The sequence below is a fragment of the Notolabrus celidotus genome, chromosome 22 (assembly GCF_009762535.1).
Source record: "Notolabrus celidotus isolate fNotCel1 chromosome 22, fNotCel1.pri, whole genome shotgun sequence".
In the NCBI taxonomy this organism is placed as follows: domain Eukaryota; kingdom Metazoa; phylum Chordata; class Actinopteri; order Labriformes; family Labridae; genus Notolabrus; species Notolabrus celidotus.
Window position 1 is genome coordinate 19,431,817 of NC_048293.1, and position 16,642 is coordinate 19,448,458.

A 16,642-nucleotide genomic window follows, 5' to 3' on the forward strand; every position below is an offset into this window, starting at 1 on the left:
GTTAATAAAGTGATGATAAAACTGTCTTTTGTTGACTTTATTTTTTAAATGCAAACTACAGAAGCAGTGAATCAAACAGCCTATGTTTTTATGTTCATGTGAAAGCAAGTTGCTGCTTTAACTCATGTGCCTGATTTAAAACAGTCCCATCCAGACTTATAAACATCAAATGTCTCATTATTTTACCCAAAAAGGGAAAACTGAGCGCTTTCCCAAACTTTAATTTACTTTGAAAGAGCTTCATGAGGCTCCTTCTAAACATGTGTGAACTTATACATCATACAGGGAGAAAGACATCTATTTTGAATTTAATATTTTTATTTTTAGTTATTTTTTTAATGCAACATAAAGGACAAGGGTTACAGTGGGGACTGTTTTTCTTTTTGGTCAGTCGGTGTGAGAGGAGGGTCCAGGGGATGAATGTTCTTGGTCAGGGGGGTCAGGATCCAGTGAAGTGGTTTTTACATCTTTTTTAAAGATTCCCAAGAACCTTTTTCTCCAAGACTTCTTTGGTTTCTTCTGAGCCTCTTCTAGCTGACCCTCTAAGTTATTCAGTCTGTCCATCAAATTGTGGGCTGAGTTGGCGGTGTCTGCCTTCTTCTCCAGAGCCTGCTTGATGGTGTCGATAGCCTCAAGCAGAGAGGCCTTCTCCCTCTGCCACTGGAGACGGTTTTCTTCTAGCTCCTTTTGGGCGTGGTTCAGGGAGATCTTCATTCTGCAGGTTTCATTTTGCTCTTGAAGGAGTCTTGACTTGTCCTCCTCCCAGAGGCCTTTCTGGTTGGACAGGTCATCTTGGGCCTGACGGAGAGCGGTTTTCAGCCTGCAAGTTTCCTTTTCATGCTCTGCTGTAATATTGGTATTTTGCACCTCCCAGTGGTGTTTAAGTGTCCGCAGGTCCAATTGTTCAACATGGTGTTCGAACTTTTGTTTTTCCCACTCAAATGTTTGGTCCCTTATGTCCTCTTGGGCTTTGTGCAGGGAAGCCTTCAAATTGTGGGTTTCCTCCTCGTGCTCTTTCAAGAGACGGAATCTTTCCTCCTCCCACTGCTGCTTCTTGATCTCTAGGTCCTTTTGTGCCTGGTCCAGGGCAGCCTTCAATCTGCAGGATTCCTCTTTGTCCGACATCAATTGGGATCTTTCCTCCTCCCACTGGCGGGTCTTGTTCAGCAGGTCCTGCTGGGCCTTGTTCAAAGCGGTCTTAATAGTGCAATTTTCTTTTATAACCTCATCCAGGAGATGATGAAACTTTTCCTCCTCCCACTGGGGGTTCTTCTTAGCTGGGACCTCTTGGGCCTGGTCTGGTTCAGCCTTAATGTTAGAGGCATCTTTCATCACCTCAGGCAAGAATCCAGACCTGTCTTCTGCGCACTGATTCTGCCGCACCATCATGAAGCGGGAGAGATCAGCCTGCAGCCTGGAGGTCAGCTCTGTTTGTTGGGCCAGGAGTTCTTCTGTCTGCCTATGCTTTTCCTTTTCAGTTTCGCAGGCTTCCTGAAGTCTTTCCATCTTGATGACTGCTACTCTTGCTGTTGCCTGCTTGTTTGAGAGATCATCAAGGAGTACTTTCCTGTCAAAGGCCTCCTTCTTTTTAGTGTTTTTAAACAGCAGTGTTAGCTGCTGTAACTCATGACTCAAGGCGACATTTTCTCCTTCAAGTCTGTCCACCTCGTCTTGTTTGCTCATGAGCCTTTGCAGATCAAGCTCAGGGATCTGAACCTGACCTGATATGCTGACACCTGACACCTTGTCCTTCTTGGCCATTTCTAGAAGATCTGAGAACTTCCAATGGATCACAGGTGGAGGGGACTCTGTAATGCCTGGCTCGGCTTCCTCAACAGGACGGGGTTCCTCCTGTATGTCTGGTTCACAGGCTGCTGCTTGGACTGCCTGCTCCAGGTTCTTCTCTCCTTGTTCTGTTGGGTTGATTTGAACCTGGAGGACTGAAACCTCTTGGTCCACAAGCTGAGCTGTCATTTCTCTGCTGGAGTCTTCTCCCAGGTTTAAGGGGCACAGGATGACTTGTCTCTTTAGCTTGTTTCTGCCTTTTCTGGCGTTCTTCTTCACACTTGTACTCATTTTGATGATACTCGTGGATGATCTGATTCTCTCTATGTCTCTATGTGTCTCGCTCTGGTGGCTGGACTGAAAGGACTGCTGGAGTAGGCTCTGAGCTTACTGTATGTAGAGAAAAAATCTGCATCACACTGCATCATAGTTTACATCAAAGGCTTTATAACACAGCATTGTTTTTAGAACACATCATCATCACATCAAAGGCTTTATAACACAGCATTGTTTTTAGAACACATCATAGGCTTTAGAACACGACAAAGGCTTTAGAATGCCCCACAAAGCACAACACATTAGGTGTTTATTTTCAAACGTTTTAAAATGAATCAATGTATTCTTATATTTTTTTTACTTTGATTCAAATTTCCTTTACCTCTTTTCTTTTATTGGAACATTTTCTAAATAGTGAATCATTAAATCCTTATTCATTTGCAAACACAAAGCAGAGGGTATTTAATTCCTAGGTTTCCAGCTGATTAGTTTGTGTTGAGATGACTTATCATTCATATGTGGTGTAACTTAAAGTTTTGAGTTCTACATACTAAGAAGTGAAAGTTGTGCCAACTTATTATTTTGTTGTTCAGAAAATGTTCCTTTGTTACTGCACAATACAACACTGTTTTCCCACTTGCAAGGTAGCTAGCTAACTATTGTTAATGACCATGCCTTATTAAACTAACTAAACAAATAAAAGTTACATTAACCTGTAATCAACTCATCATCAATTGAACAACCGTAAAGCCAGAGTTTCAATACAATACTCAAAACACCTTTAGGACGATAAAAAACACACAGAACAGGAGAGATTGCGCCACATGTGGGAAACTGAAAGTATGGAAGACTAACATGTCACTCGATGTTAACCTTTATCATAGAACAATGATTCTCAAATGTAGGTATGCGAACTCCTAGGGGTACGAGGGAGTACTTCAAGGGGTACGTAACAAATGTTAAAAAAATAAAATAAAATGAGGGCACTGTTTCCAAATTGAGCATATTCATTCATAAAATATATTATTTGCAAAACAACTTGGAGCAGACATCCTCCGTCCCCCCTTCCAGGGTGGGGTTGGCTGTAAATGGAAAGACATGAGGAGAGGAAAAGAAATGCACTAATAGAAAGGAAATGTGTTTTAACTCTTGTAACTGTGAGACATCTTGATGCTTCTTGTTTGACAGAAATAAATGGGTGTGCTCCTTGGGTCATAAAAGGAACTAGCTGCCTCAATCTATAATTATTTCTGAAAAATATTGCACTACAAAACGTGAAGAATTTGTGTCCTCTTTCACTTCAATGTTATTATGACACTATAAAACCACATGCATACATGTATTCGTGTTATTTTCCCATATTGTTTCCTGAAAAATGTTCTCGGCCATACGAGGGGGTTCTTGGCTGAAATAGTTTTTGGAAGGGGGTACACGAGCCAAACAAGTTTGAGAACCCCTGCCCTTTAAAGCATATAAAGTCTGTGTTGTTGGCCTGCTGTGTGCTACAATTACTACAGCTAATATTGTTGCTGATTATCTTGTTTGCTTTTGTTGATTTTTTTATTTCATTACCTGCCAAAAGGAAGTCCTCACAGTTGCATTAATGAGACTCCAGAGTGTGCTCATGCTGCCTTAATTGACCACCTGTTAATGATCAAACATGGAAATCTGGAGGTTCTAATCTATTTGTGGATTGTGGTCTTCCCTGACACTGCACCCTTTACGAGAGAGTTGAAGGGTGGACTTTCCCTTTAACAGTTTTTTTTATGCATCTCTATCTCACCGTGCACAGGTCTGCCTCAGTCTCACTAGCCCTCCATAGACCGAGAACGGTACCGTCAGCCCCCGCACACAGAGCTATAAACACAGAGGGCTCTAAGGGGCAGGGCATGTGCTTTCTGTAATGAGGACCAGCTAATAATCTACCATCATGTCACTGCGGCACTAAACGGCAGGATGCGGGCTTCCCATTAGACACACAACCTCTCTCTGTTTGCAAAGAGAGAGATCCCTTTAATCTGGATTTGCACAGATCATCATGCCTCCGTCGATTCTCCTCGGTCTTTTCTCAGGGTGGAGTGGCTCTACGTGAGAACAGATGTAATGCACCTTGCAAGTAGCTGCAGCCTTGCTTGAGGGACTCTGCAGAGTAAGGTAGTGAAATCTCTTCCTCTTCCTCCTCCACGCCCTGTCATTATCATCAATAGCTGCCCAGGCAACCATGTCCCCCCCAGCATCGGCTGCGACAGCGAGTGAAAGCAGTACCACCACCGTTTTCGAGGAGGACACCAGAGAGGAGGTATTCTGTTTTTAACATCTCTCACAGTCACAGGAGGAGCGTGTGCATATTGTGTACTGATGTGTTTGCTGGATCTTGGCGCAGGGCACTTATGGATCTGTGTGCACACTGAGCAAAATGTAAGGTGATCATTTACCAGAGATTTGGGCTTGCAATAGAGTTCTTTGTTGCAGCCTCACATAGGATAATTACTATAATCATGCAGCCTACATTTGTAAAATCAGAGTACAATCGATCTTTCCCTGCCTTCAATCTGTCATCTGCTGTCTGATTTCATCTTAATATCTCTGCAACATCAACTATAAAATAAAATCACAATAATTGTCCACAGAGCTCAGAAGTGCTCTCTTTTTGTTCTCTGTTTGTGCACTGATTGCCTAGAAACCACAGGGAGTATCTAACGTAGAGGTGTTACTAAATCTGTTGTATGACCTGCTCACCCAATTCAGTCTAAATCTGTTTAAAATCCTTATTAATTCAGAGAGGATGTGGTTCTAGTGATCAATCAGATTCACTATCAGCCGTCCGAAAAAAGTCTTCCTGCCAACACATGGTCGACAAGTCTCTTCTTGGTGTTTTGGTGCAGAATGAAAAGTGGAAAAAATAGAAATAAAAGTGAAACACAGGTTTACAGGACAACCGCTACCTTCACCAATATAAACAACATGAGATACATTTTGACAATATAAGAGAATATTCTAAATAATATGTTTAATTCATCAGTTTTTAAAGGGTAGTGTGAGAGGAAGAGGCAGTGTGTGCAGGAGCTGGCTCAGGAAGTGTGCCAAAGTTAAGAGAAATACACTGAGTATTGATCAGCAGTGATGAACACTGCAGCAGTTACAGTAAGAAAAAACATTTAAGTCACAAGTTTTAAAACAATACATTTTATCTCTCTCTTTCTCTGCTTTGTTTTCTTCGACTCAACAGCAAAGACCCCTCAAGCAATCTCTGAGCAAGTCGCTCTGCCGTGAGAGTTTTTGGAAATGTCTGCTCCTGTCTGTTCTCATGTACGGCTGTATGGGAGCCATGGTTTGGTGTCATGTCACCAAGGTGACCCGCTTCACCTTTGACAGGAAATCTATGATGTACCATGACAGCCCATGCTCCGACGGCTATATCTACATCCCTCTGGCCTTACTGGGCATGCTCTACTTGGTCTATCTTGTGGAGTGCTGGCACTGTCATGTGAAGAACGAGCTGCAGCACAAAGTGGACGTGGAGGGCATCTACGAGCGCATCCAAAGAATGCAGCAAGCCAAACCGTGCATCTGGTGGAAGGCCATCAGCTATCACTATGTTCGCCGAACACGACAAGTCACACGCTACCGCAATGGAGACGCTTACACAAGCACCCAGGTTTACCATGAACGCGTCAACACCCATGTGGCAGAGGCTGAGTTTGACTACAGTCACTGTGGTGTGAAGGATGTTTCAAAGCAGCTGCTGGGCCTGGAGAAGTGCGCACTCACAAAGATGCGCTTCACCAAGTGCTTCAGTTTTGCTAACGTAGAGTCTGAGAATTCCTACCTGACACAACGAGCAAGGTTTTTCACTGACAACGAGGGCCTGGATGACTACATGGAGGCCAGGGAGGGCATGCACCTAAAGAACATTGACCTGAAGGAGTATGTCATGGTGATGTCAGACCCAGAGCGACACCCCTGGTATCTGTCCCACTATGTCTTCTGGTTTTCCTCGTTCCTCACCTTCTCCTGGCCTCTCAGAGTCTTCACAGAGTATCATACTGCATATGTCCACTATCGGGTAGAGAAGCTCTTTGGGCACGATTACCTCCCTGTGACTCCATGTGAAGATCGGCCATATTGGCGGCGTATTCCCCGTGTTAACACCATTGACAGTACAGAGCTGGAATGGCACATTCGGTCCAACCAGCAGCTGGTGCCCAGTTACTCAGAGGCTGGCCTGATGGATCTGGCTCAGTGCCCGTCCAATTTCAGTGGGATACGTCAGAATTGTGAGCGCTGCCACAGAGCCATCAGCTGCTCCTCCGTGTTTTCCAGGAGCGCCCTCAGCATCTGCACTGGTGCCAGCTCCCGCATCCCCTTCAGTGGCAGCCGCTTCTCCTTGGCACGGCGCTACGGCTCCCAGCGCAGCTTTTTCTGGAGGAGCGGCAGCTTGGATGACCAGGAGAGTCCCAGCGAAAACACCCGCTGCCTGTCAGAGCGCCTCACCACAGATGAAGAGGAACCGCCAGACTATGAGGATGCACTTTGCTACCCGGTGCTCATTGTGCACTGCAGCGAGAATTGCCACAACCACAGATCGTTCCACAGAAATGGCTCCTGTGTGGAGACTTCATTATGACTATGCAGACACTGATAAAACACAGAGGCGTTTCTGTAGCATAAAAACTATTTGCACATCAGAGGCATAGAGTGTAAGAGTCTTAATGTGAGAAACACAGATTTGTGCTGTATGATCATACTGTTTGAAACAAATGCCTGAAGTCTGAATGTGTGAATCACCAAAGCAATAACAGTGATTAGTGAATGGAAGGAAAAAGCAGCAGAAGTGTGTGAGCTTTTTTTGGAACTCACAGAAAATGAATCTGTCTGGCTTTGCAATGAAAACCAAGCAGACGATGACTGTTTGTCATTCCCATAGCTTTTAAGATCTCATGTGTACCCTACAGACAACACTGAAACTGAAGCTGCAGTTACCTCATAAGACCTTTCAGAGGCCACGGACAAGACTGGCAGGTTTAATCATCTGGTTCATGCAGTAAAATGTCAGTGACACATTCACAGCTGAGCAGTAGGATAAAGTAAGCCCTGTTTGTTTTCATCATCAGGACCGGTAAGGTGGATTAGTTCAACCTTTTTTTTATAACAGCAATAACTGTGAAATTGAATTCCACCTCTCAAATGAAACATATCACGGAGACACTTCAGACAGTATGAACCAAACCTCCAGTCAAAAAGAACAAGTGATTATTGGATACTCACTATCTGTTATAACAGTTTGTGATGTTTGAATTTTTTTATTAATAATGTGAAGTGTCGTAAATCTATTCTTTTTTATGTACATACTTTTTTAAGGGAACATGCCTTGTTTATTTCTTCCTTAGTATATGTTTCCAAATATGCCTTTTTGATAACTACTGAAACTTGGTGAACATTTATTTCCAGTTGTGGGTTTAAAAAACGACATAAAGGAGGTAAACATCACAGACTGTACATGAGAAGTGGGTTTAGCTGCGTCGGTGTGGCCTAATGGTGTGACGACTGCCTTTTAACTGCCATCCCATTATTTCGTTTCTCCTCACCTAAAGCTTCTACATTGGAAGAGAGGGTAGATGTGCATTGCTTCTCTCATGTCAGCCAATTATAGCTTTTTGAAGCCTACCCTGCATTTGCTCTATTTTACATAAATGAGACAATCATTCACAAAATGAACCTTGCTGTAATGAAAAGGACCTGGAATTAGAGATTGGGATTATGAGCGCATTAGATGATATTAACTGATTATGTTGGCCAACTTCCTCATTTGTTTTTAAACGATTGTCAAGCAGTGAAGTCACCCCCTACTGGCCTTTAATGAGATTGCAAGTAAAAGCACTTACAAGGCATTGCAGACCTGAATGCTGCAGATTCAGGACCAAATTTTTGGGGCTGCACTTCAGCACATACTGCATTGGATCGCCAATTTTAAGTGTCTAACTGTAACCCAATCCAAACTCCCGTAACAACACAAAGGTCCTAGGAATGCAGTCCCAGAATTCCAGTCTTGAAACTGCAGCCTCCGACTGCACAATGTTGAGTTGAAAGGCTGCCCCAACTTCTCATGTACGGCTTATGATACAAACAGTGACATCAGTTCTTATTAGACAAAAAGAAAGACTTGGGCCCCTTACTCAGAACAATCCTGTATTCATTGCCCTCTGTTATTGAGCTTTTTATCATGGAGAATTCACATAGTTAATGTGCTGCTTCCACATCTGATTTCTCCTTAGACTGTTGGTGCTACATGTCAGCTCAAGAAAGAGGCCTAAGCTTCCTTTTTTATGTCGATGGACCAACACATGAAGTTATGGAAGAGTAGCCAAGCCAGGTATAAATATAAAAGGAGGGGGAAGAAAGATATTTTCATTTTATGTTTTGAGAATAAACTCAAAACACTGAAAATAATGTTGAACTTTGAGTATTAATTAATGTTTCTGTAAAAAAGAAAAAGCTACAAGAGGAGGAGGATATTTAAATCAAAGAAAGATCTGTTGCCATTCATTATATTAACTTTATTCTCAAGAAATAATGAAAATAAATACAAATCTTTTACCTCTTTATATTTAGTCCTGGCTTGAAAAGTCTTCTGCATAAGCTTGATGTATACAGTCGATGTTTTTGCAACCCTTCGTCTTTAAACCTCTTCTGTGGAAGTTGGAATGGTCCTACTTTGGAGACGCGTAGTTACACTTATTATATCTGCAAGAACATAAGATCAGATTGATATACATTTTTGATATTTTTCCGTTGAGTGAGATTTACATTTTTGCGTTACCTTTTTTAACTTCCCTGGAACTGCAAATGAACAAATATTAGAGCACTTACTCTGACTAGTCATAAGAGCCACATTGTAAAGCACCCATCGTGAATCAAGACAGTACATGTTTGAAGACTGTTTTTCTACCTACTGCCATGAGAAAACTTGCCGGCTACTGTGCTACAGACACATCTACACGTTATCACATCAGACCTCTGGTGAGGAAAGACAGGGACAGGTTTACATTGACTCTACACACAACAGATTTTATGGATTTATCTGCAAAAAAAGGTCCCGACGTCATCACTTCCATGCTCATATTTGCATGAAATCCTTCTGTGTTATAAACAGTAACACATTCCTGAATGTAAACCACCAGCATATATGATATACTGTAGTATGTGTTCATTATGTGTCTGTAGTAAATGGATAATGCTCCATTTTTCATTTGTAAAACGGTGATTTCACTCTGCAGCGTGTGTTGAATGTGCTCAAAGTGTGAAAGCACAACTCAGCACGTCATTATCTTTCCTGCAGAGACTCTGGATGATGATATTTGATGAATCTGGAGGATTCCTGACTCTTTGGAGTAAAGTTTACAGGCAGCATATGCAAGGATGAAAATGCACTTATGTTTTCACACGGACAAAAACTTTATAATACTGTTTTTTACAACATCTTACAGGTATTTAATGTATGCATCCTAGCAAATAACATTTTGTTCTTACATTGTTCCAATAATGTAGTGACACGAGTATTATGCACTTGAAGTGACACTAGACATTATGAATTGTAGTGAAGCTGAATGTTAATGTAAATTCCCTTAAAATAAAACAGTATTAAGCTGATATACTGACACATAACTTTGAGACATAAAACAATACACAACCAGTCAGAGCTTCTTGTAAAGTGTTAAACTGTTCTTGTTGTCATTATAATCAAACAGACTGTATAAATACCTTGATTACTTATTACAATGTGTATTCAACTTTATCTTATGCTGGAAAAATAAAAGGTGCAATAAACTTCTGGGGTGAACCCATCTGTGTTTAAGAATTTTGTTGGCTTCATCCTCAAAATATCTGGAAACAGGAGCTGCACTTTCATACTGACACGTCACAGTTGGAAAATCAGTTATTGGCTGAAATGTGTTTATCTCATTTGGAGTAAAGTTTCTGGTATTTTGAATTTAGTCCTATTGTTGCTGCCTGCCGGGACATCACACACAGAAAGGTAAATCATTAATATCAGTATTATCCATCAATCTCATATGTTCACCCATTGTCACATTCAGGGTTGCGGGTTATTATTAGTAAGACTAAGAAAAGAAAAAAAATCTTATAAACAAAAACAAATATATTTAATTTTTTTCTCTCTTTGGGGAGTTGAAAACCAACATCTCCCTCATCCCTTCCACAGCAGTATTTGCAATTTGTTAATATACATCTGTAGTAATATGACCAGCAAATACACCTGCACAGACACACATTGCAATCAATAATGTAAACAGTGCAATTTATTTTATCTATATTATTTTATTTCTTAACTCATTTTATCATTTTAGCATGCCTTGTTCTTATTTCTATTGTCATTTTTTTATGTTAAATTCTGTGCTGCTATTTTGAAGAGGTACTAAACTGCTTCATTGTTTCAGAATAATGACAATAAAGATCTATTCTATTCTATCACACTCATACTTATGTAAATATAATAAATTAACTCTCAATAAGTTATTTAGAACAAACATTGGTTTTAATATAATTGTAAAAGATATGGAGATGATTGTATAACATTTCTTACAGTTTTATACACTTTCAAAATGATAAAAAACATCCTCTGCTAACTAAAGGACAGCTAAAGACCCAGCTCTTTAAGAAGCACTATGCACTTAGCTAGACTCTTCTCCACTGTTGTCCCCAGTGGCAGATCATGTCTTCCAGCTACAGTTGACTCGCACTGTCCTGCTCTACTCTGGAAATCTGTGTTCAGCTCTGGAGTGACCCAGCACTTGGTACTTTGGTCATTATTGTGGTGATGTTAATTGTTGATGATGATAATGGAAGGTCTTAAATTGTTTGGTTGCTTCATTGTAGATGTTCCTTATTTTATTAAGAAAAAATAATCCTTATTTACTTTTGTGCATTGTCTTTACACTTCTTGGCAGCACCCAAATTGACTTGAAGCAATTTGTTACTCTTACTGCTCTTGTTTCCTCATGTCTAGATCTTTGCTTGTGTTGTTCTTGTTCTTGTATGTACGTCGCTTTGGATAAAAGCGTCTGCTAAATGACATTGTAACATTGTAAACGAAAGATTATCCATCCATTTAGATGCTAGATAAAATTAATCCTAGATTTCCATTGGGTTTTATAACAATAATTAAAAGCTACATTGTGTTTGCATTTGAATAGTTGTGATTTATACTTGAATTTATGCATTAATTGACAAATGTGTAAGAAAAAGCAGAAAATCTTCATTCCCCCAGATTTAACCGGGTGATGTAATTCCCCTCCAGTCCAGTAGGGGGCAATATACTTATATCAGCTGGTGCGCGCCCGTCCAAAAACACAAGAGGCGACGAAGTGCAGGAAGCAATGAAAGGTTATTCTATAGGTGAGTGATTTAAATAAACCTTTACATCCTGCACCTTTACATTCAGCATCATCAAACCCAACAGAAGTGTCTTTACTTTGTTCTGCAGCAGGTAGGTTTGTGTAGATCTGTAAGTGACCTGGAAGAAGTTAAACTGATGAGAAGTGAAGCTAGTTAGCTGTTACAGCTTCAGACTGTTTTTTTAACTTCTGCTTAAAACGTGTCAACATCAATAAATCCATCAATTAATGTCTGACTGCTGAGCTGGAATCAGATCAGATATCTACAGTTCTCTTACATGAGATAATATCAAAGCAAAATACAACATTTCACTGTGTTTTGTTGTCGGGTGGTGTCAAGTAAAGGACTAGAAACATTCCCCAAATAACTTCTCAAACTCACTTTGTTGGCCTGCAGCAACCTAAAACAGTATATCACATTTATTCAGTTAAATGACACAATAAAGAGTTTATTTCGTGATAAAAAAGGACACTGTGTTAAAGCACGTCTAAATGATAGTGTATTCTTTATGATGTAAACAAACAGCTGAGATTAAGGATGCAACCATATATAGACTGTATCATTACGTAAATTGATGAATATTAGACATCAATTTGGAATTAGAAGACACTTATGCATGTTGCACTAATGTTTTACTTGCATGCTTATAAGCTCCTTGTTTTAGCTTGCTGTAATGTTCTTGCTTATAAAAGAAAAAGAGGTTGGGTAAAAAAAGTACAAAAGCTGATTGATATTCATGTTTTCGTTTGTAATGAGTTGTTTTTTATTTTATTTAAATTTTATTTTATTTTCCAAATAACAAGAAAGACAATGACAGAGACAATACACCTAATATACAAAATGAGTAACGCACAAAAACACACAAGAGACAAAACAAACAAAACACAAGAGAAACAAAGTAAGCCTTGCTTCCATGGGGTACACAATACGTGGACTAACTGGCCACAGTCACATGGGGGGGATCAACATTAGTACAGTTTTTCATTATTATTATTATTAGGATCACAATTAGCTTAGATGCATATATAATTTAAACTTTTCCCTGATTATAGTCCATAGGGCTTCTGGTGTGTGATGGTCACTGAGAGATGATGCTGCACTCTCCATTGATAACAAGTCCAAAAAGTCTGCAAACCAGTTGTGTATATTAAAACAGTCCAGTTTTCGAATTTTCCAGTTGAGGAGTATTGTCCTTTTTACAGACATAAAAGCTAGACCAACAATGCGTTGGGTTGCTCTTGGCTGTATATTGTCCATCACATTTCCAAGTATGCATACATCAGGGCGATTAGGGACATGAACATTCATTAACAGCTCTCAAATATTGATTACCTGGGTCCAGAATCTTTCAACTATCGGACAAGACCAGAGTAAATGCATAAGCGTGCCAATCCCACCGCAACCATGCCAGCACAGGTCAGAAGCATTTGGATTCATTTTTTCTAAAGTTTGTGGGGTAATGTAAGCTCTATGTATGATTTTCATTTAAATAGTTTTATATCTGATACAGTTGATGACTGATGTTGAATGTTTTAACATTACATCCCACTGATCTGCAGAAAGAGGTGAGCAACTGTCTCGTTCCCATTGTAATTTGGTGGTGACAGTGCTGTGAGGGAGGGATGGGATTAACAACTTATATAGAGCAGAAACAGTTCCTCGACGAACACTAGCTTCCCTCTTGAGTGTTTTTTTTAAAGTTGTGTTATTATTTTATTTTACAGCATTTTTGTTGATTTTAGCATTTTTTTTAAATAATTATAATATAATAGTATTTGTTTTGTTTAGTCAGGCCGTGTAAGTACTGAAAAATGCTTGAGTTTGTGGTTGTAAAGCAGGTTGAAAAGGCTTTTGAAGCAGTTATTTATTCTAAAAAATATTTTAAATCTTTAAAAAAATGATTAAGGCATTATTGACTTAAACAATGTTCATTAATGTTTTTTTTTTTTTTTTTTTTTATATTTTCAAATATTAATTTGGACCCCTGGCACAGATTGGGAATTTGAATTAACAAAAATGAAATAAAAAACAAATTAAAGTAAGGAAAAAACATCAGTTTGGACCTCTTGCTAAATTGTTAGTTTTAACGTTGCAATCAATATTGGTTCTAATTTTCTCAATCCGTCCATACCTAGTAGATTTTGACTCGATTACTTTTCTTACAATCAAATTTTAAAAAGCATTGGCATCTTTTCATAACACTGTTGACTCTCCATGTTTCTCTAGTGAGCGGTTGGGGCGCCAACATGCAGAGCTTCATGGTCCAGGCACTTGCTATGAGGCAGCTGGGAAGGTTGAACCCCCGCCACCTGCTGGCTGCTGGATACGGACAGCGGCAGACTGAATTGGGCCCCAGAGCCATCCACACACGGCAGCTGTGGGGCTGCTCGGCTTTCCCCGCGCTTGGCTGTCACAGGCCTGCCGTCAGTGGCCGAGACGCCGTCAGGGGTTGGTCTGTACATCACCTGAGGTTGAAAAGCAACAAGAAGAAAGGGGCTGCTCGGGCTGCAAAGGAGGAAGAGGAGGAGGAGGAGGAGGAAGTTAAAAACCCTGAAGACAGTGATATTGAGGATGAGGTAGATGAGAGCTCAAGTGTACCAAAGGACTATAAAGACATGGAGAAATATGTGCAGGGATTTCGCTTTGACACCATACTGAAGGCTGGACAGGACTTGGCACGCAAGTGAGTCTCTGCCGATTGGCTGCTCTTATAAATTGTTCTCCCTCCCTTTTCTATCTATCTAAAAGTAAGGAGAAAAAGTGAGGCTGAGACGTTTTCATCAGAAAACAGATCCTTTTTGGTGCTGTTATTAGTAACCTATACCATCAGTGGCATTCTAGTTTTACTTAAATGATTCATTTGAGTTTGAATGAATATATTTGAACATGTTTGAGCAATTTAAGAACCCATCATACAAGCTTATAGACAAAATTTCCTTTGTTTTTAACAGTAAAATCGACGACGCCTTCTACAGCAGCAAGCTCAGATTGAATGGACAGAAACTCATCAAGAAAAGTAAAACGGTGAGTGACCTGCAAAACGATTCATCTTTCCACTTGTCTCTTGTTCTTTGTTTTTATTTTCTTCTAATTCATCATGTTTGCTCTTTTTAAAGGTGAAAGTCGGGGACAGATTGGACCTGGTGCTGTCAGAGAACCACGAAACAAACACTGTTACCCTGATGAGAGTCGTCCTCCTCAAGGTTTTGGGTGAATCCCAAACAGAGAAGCACAAAGTTGCCATAAGGCGCTGGAAATGTTTAGAGCTTCCCAAGGATGAGGCCTTTAAGCTGTGAGTTTGAACAGGACTGTAATGACTGTGAAGGAAGACGACGACTTCTGCAGAAACATCATCAAATGAGTGGATCTCGCATCGTTGCCAGCTGGTACTTTGGGGACAGTTCTCATCGACTGATGATAAAATTAAAGGGGTGTTCAAGATTTTTAAAGGTAGACTTCAACATATTTGTGACTACATAATTCATAGGTTCCACACATTTTGACAGTACTACACTAGATTGCTTCAGTGGACAGTAAAGAAGGGTAACTGGCTGCAGAGACCAATGCACCCGATCAGAGAACACAAATTAACAGAGCTTGTTTTTTTCACTTAAAGGCTGAAGATGACAGAATGTTTGCTAGAAGAAGTCGTGTATGTAAAGGTTAGACATTGAACAGCTGTTTACATGACTTTCTTCAAAGTCACCTGTGCCGCTGCCTCTACCGGATACTTGTGTTGCCCTGTTGTGCCGGATACGAGATTACCTCAAAATGAAGTCACTCCACAAAACTCAGCAGGTGAAGGAGAGGCAGACCATAGACTCATGAGGTCTTTTCTGTAAACAGTGTAGCTTCAAAGAGACGATATGACTGCTGATCCTGGTAGAAAAAAGGCATCAATACTCTATTTCTGTAGCTATCTCGCCTTCATGTTGTAAGACACTTTGTGTGATAAACCTCTCTGTAGCAAAAACAGTCACATGCACTAATCGGGGACATGTTTGCATAGAATTACATTATTAGACGTACTGCAGAAATTAAATACAAATTTGGTCGTAGACCCAAAAATATGTAACAAAAATAATGTGCAAGTTGAACACAGTATTATCCCTTTAGCGGTGAGTTAGGAGACAGATATTGAATGTTTTTCTTTCTTCTGTGAATCTCAATAAAGTTGCACTTTGAGGTTTTGCGATTTGGAAATGACGTCTTGATTACTCGACTGAATAGACTTGTTTCTTACAAGGTTATGTTTTGTTAAGATGCTCTCTGTGTGTTCGTTAAAAGTGATCACTTGTATTTTTTAACCAGGGTAAAAAAACAACAACATTAAATAGTGTGCTTAAGGTGAGGCAATGTTAATGTTGCATGGTACAGAGCTTGACTAGGAGTATTCACAACTATACTCCCATCTAGGAATGTAATGATACACTCAACCTACGATTCGATTCGAATCCCGATTTTTGGTTCACGATACGGTTCACTCACGATTCTCTAATGTTTTTTAAGAAAACTGGATTAAACTCCCTTTAGAGGTGTTCCGGGCAAGTCCAACTGGGAGAAGGCCCCGGGGTAGACCCAGAACTCGGTGGAGGGATTATATCTCCCGCCTTGTCTGGGAACGCCTCGGGATTCCCCAGGAGGAGCTGGAAAGTGTTGCCAGGGAGAGGGATGTCTGGGTCAATTTGCTTGGACTGCTACCCCCACGACCCAACCCCGGATAAGCGGAAGAAAATGGATGGATGGATGGATTGAACTCAAAATTTAAATTATTATTTTACTTCAATTGTCAGATATGGACAGTTGCAATATATATTTATTCTCTTATATTTCTTTGTAAACAAAGTAATCCTTTTTCATTTTTAAGGTGTGTTGTAACTCAAATAAAACCACTGCACACTTTTTTTCAGCATCTTGCAAAAAACTAAAAATGACCATACAAAAATACCTTGTTGGAAAATTTCAGAACAATTATAAAGAGATGAAAAGTGAACGATTCCCAATGAAAGTATTAAATATTCAAGCAAATAAGGGAAATCTCTTTAAATAAACAAAAGTGCAGCTTATGCTCCTGGTTTGGAATTTCAATGTTCTTCTTCAGGAATATCAAGGAAAGCCAAAATGCTGCCATACCTCAGACTTGAAACACAAAGGTGCATCCTGAACT

General features: G+C 40.1%; 2 protein-coding genes across 3 annotated transcripts; both read left to right on the plus strand.

The window, feature by feature from the left end:
- The first annotated feature begins 3,837 nt into the window (after nucleotides 1-3,837).
- Nucleotides 3,838-6,837, plus strand: tmem151bb (transmembrane protein 151Bb). Its single transcript, XM_034674507.1, has 2 exons — nucleotides 3,838-4,360; nucleotides 5,291-6,837. Exons 1-2 carry the CDS (start codon nucleotides 4,283-4,285, stop codon nucleotides 6,686-6,688), a joined length of 1,476 nt encoding a protein of 491 aa, XP_034530398.1. The 5' UTR covers nucleotides 3,838-4,282; the 3' UTR covers nucleotides 6,689-6,837.
- A 4,559-nt stretch (nucleotides 6,838-11,396) lies between these two features.
- Nucleotides 11,397-15,678, plus strand: mtres1 (mitochondrial transcription rescue factor 1). 2 transcript variants are annotated; one of them, XM_034675636.1, is made up of 4 exons: nucleotides 11,397-11,475; nucleotides 13,702-14,158; nucleotides 14,427-14,499; nucleotides 14,592-15,678. In XM_034675636.1, exons 1-4 carry the CDS (start codon nucleotides 11,457-11,459, stop codon nucleotides 14,769-14,771), a joined length of 729 nt encoding a protein of 242 aa, XP_034531527.1. In that variant the 5' UTR covers nucleotides 11,397-11,456; the 3' UTR covers nucleotides 14,772-15,678. The 2 variants fall into 2 exon arrangements, with proteins under 2 accessions (XP_034531527.1, XP_034531528.1); XM_034675637.1 differs by having other exon boundaries at nucleotides 11,464-11,566.
- Nucleotides 15,679-16,642: the final 964 nt, after the last annotated feature.

Coding starts and splice junctions, on each gene's coding strand:
- tmem151bb (XM_034674507.1), top strand. CDS start 4,283: ATGTCCCCCCCAGCATCGGCTGCGACAGCGAGTGAAAGCAGTACCACC. Junction 4,361..5,290: donor AGGAGGACACCAGAGAGGAG/GTATTCTGTTTT, acceptor TCGACTCAACAG/CAAAGACCCCTCAAGCAATC.
- mtres1 (XM_034675636.1), top strand. Junction 14,159..14,426: donor GGACAGGACTTGGCACGCAA/GTGAGTCTCTGC, acceptor TGTTTTTAACAG/TAAAATCGACGACGCCTTCT. Junction 14,500..14,591: donor TCATCAAGAAAAGTAAAACG/GTGAGTGACCTG, acceptor CTCTTTTTAAAG/GTGAAAGTCGGGGACAGATT.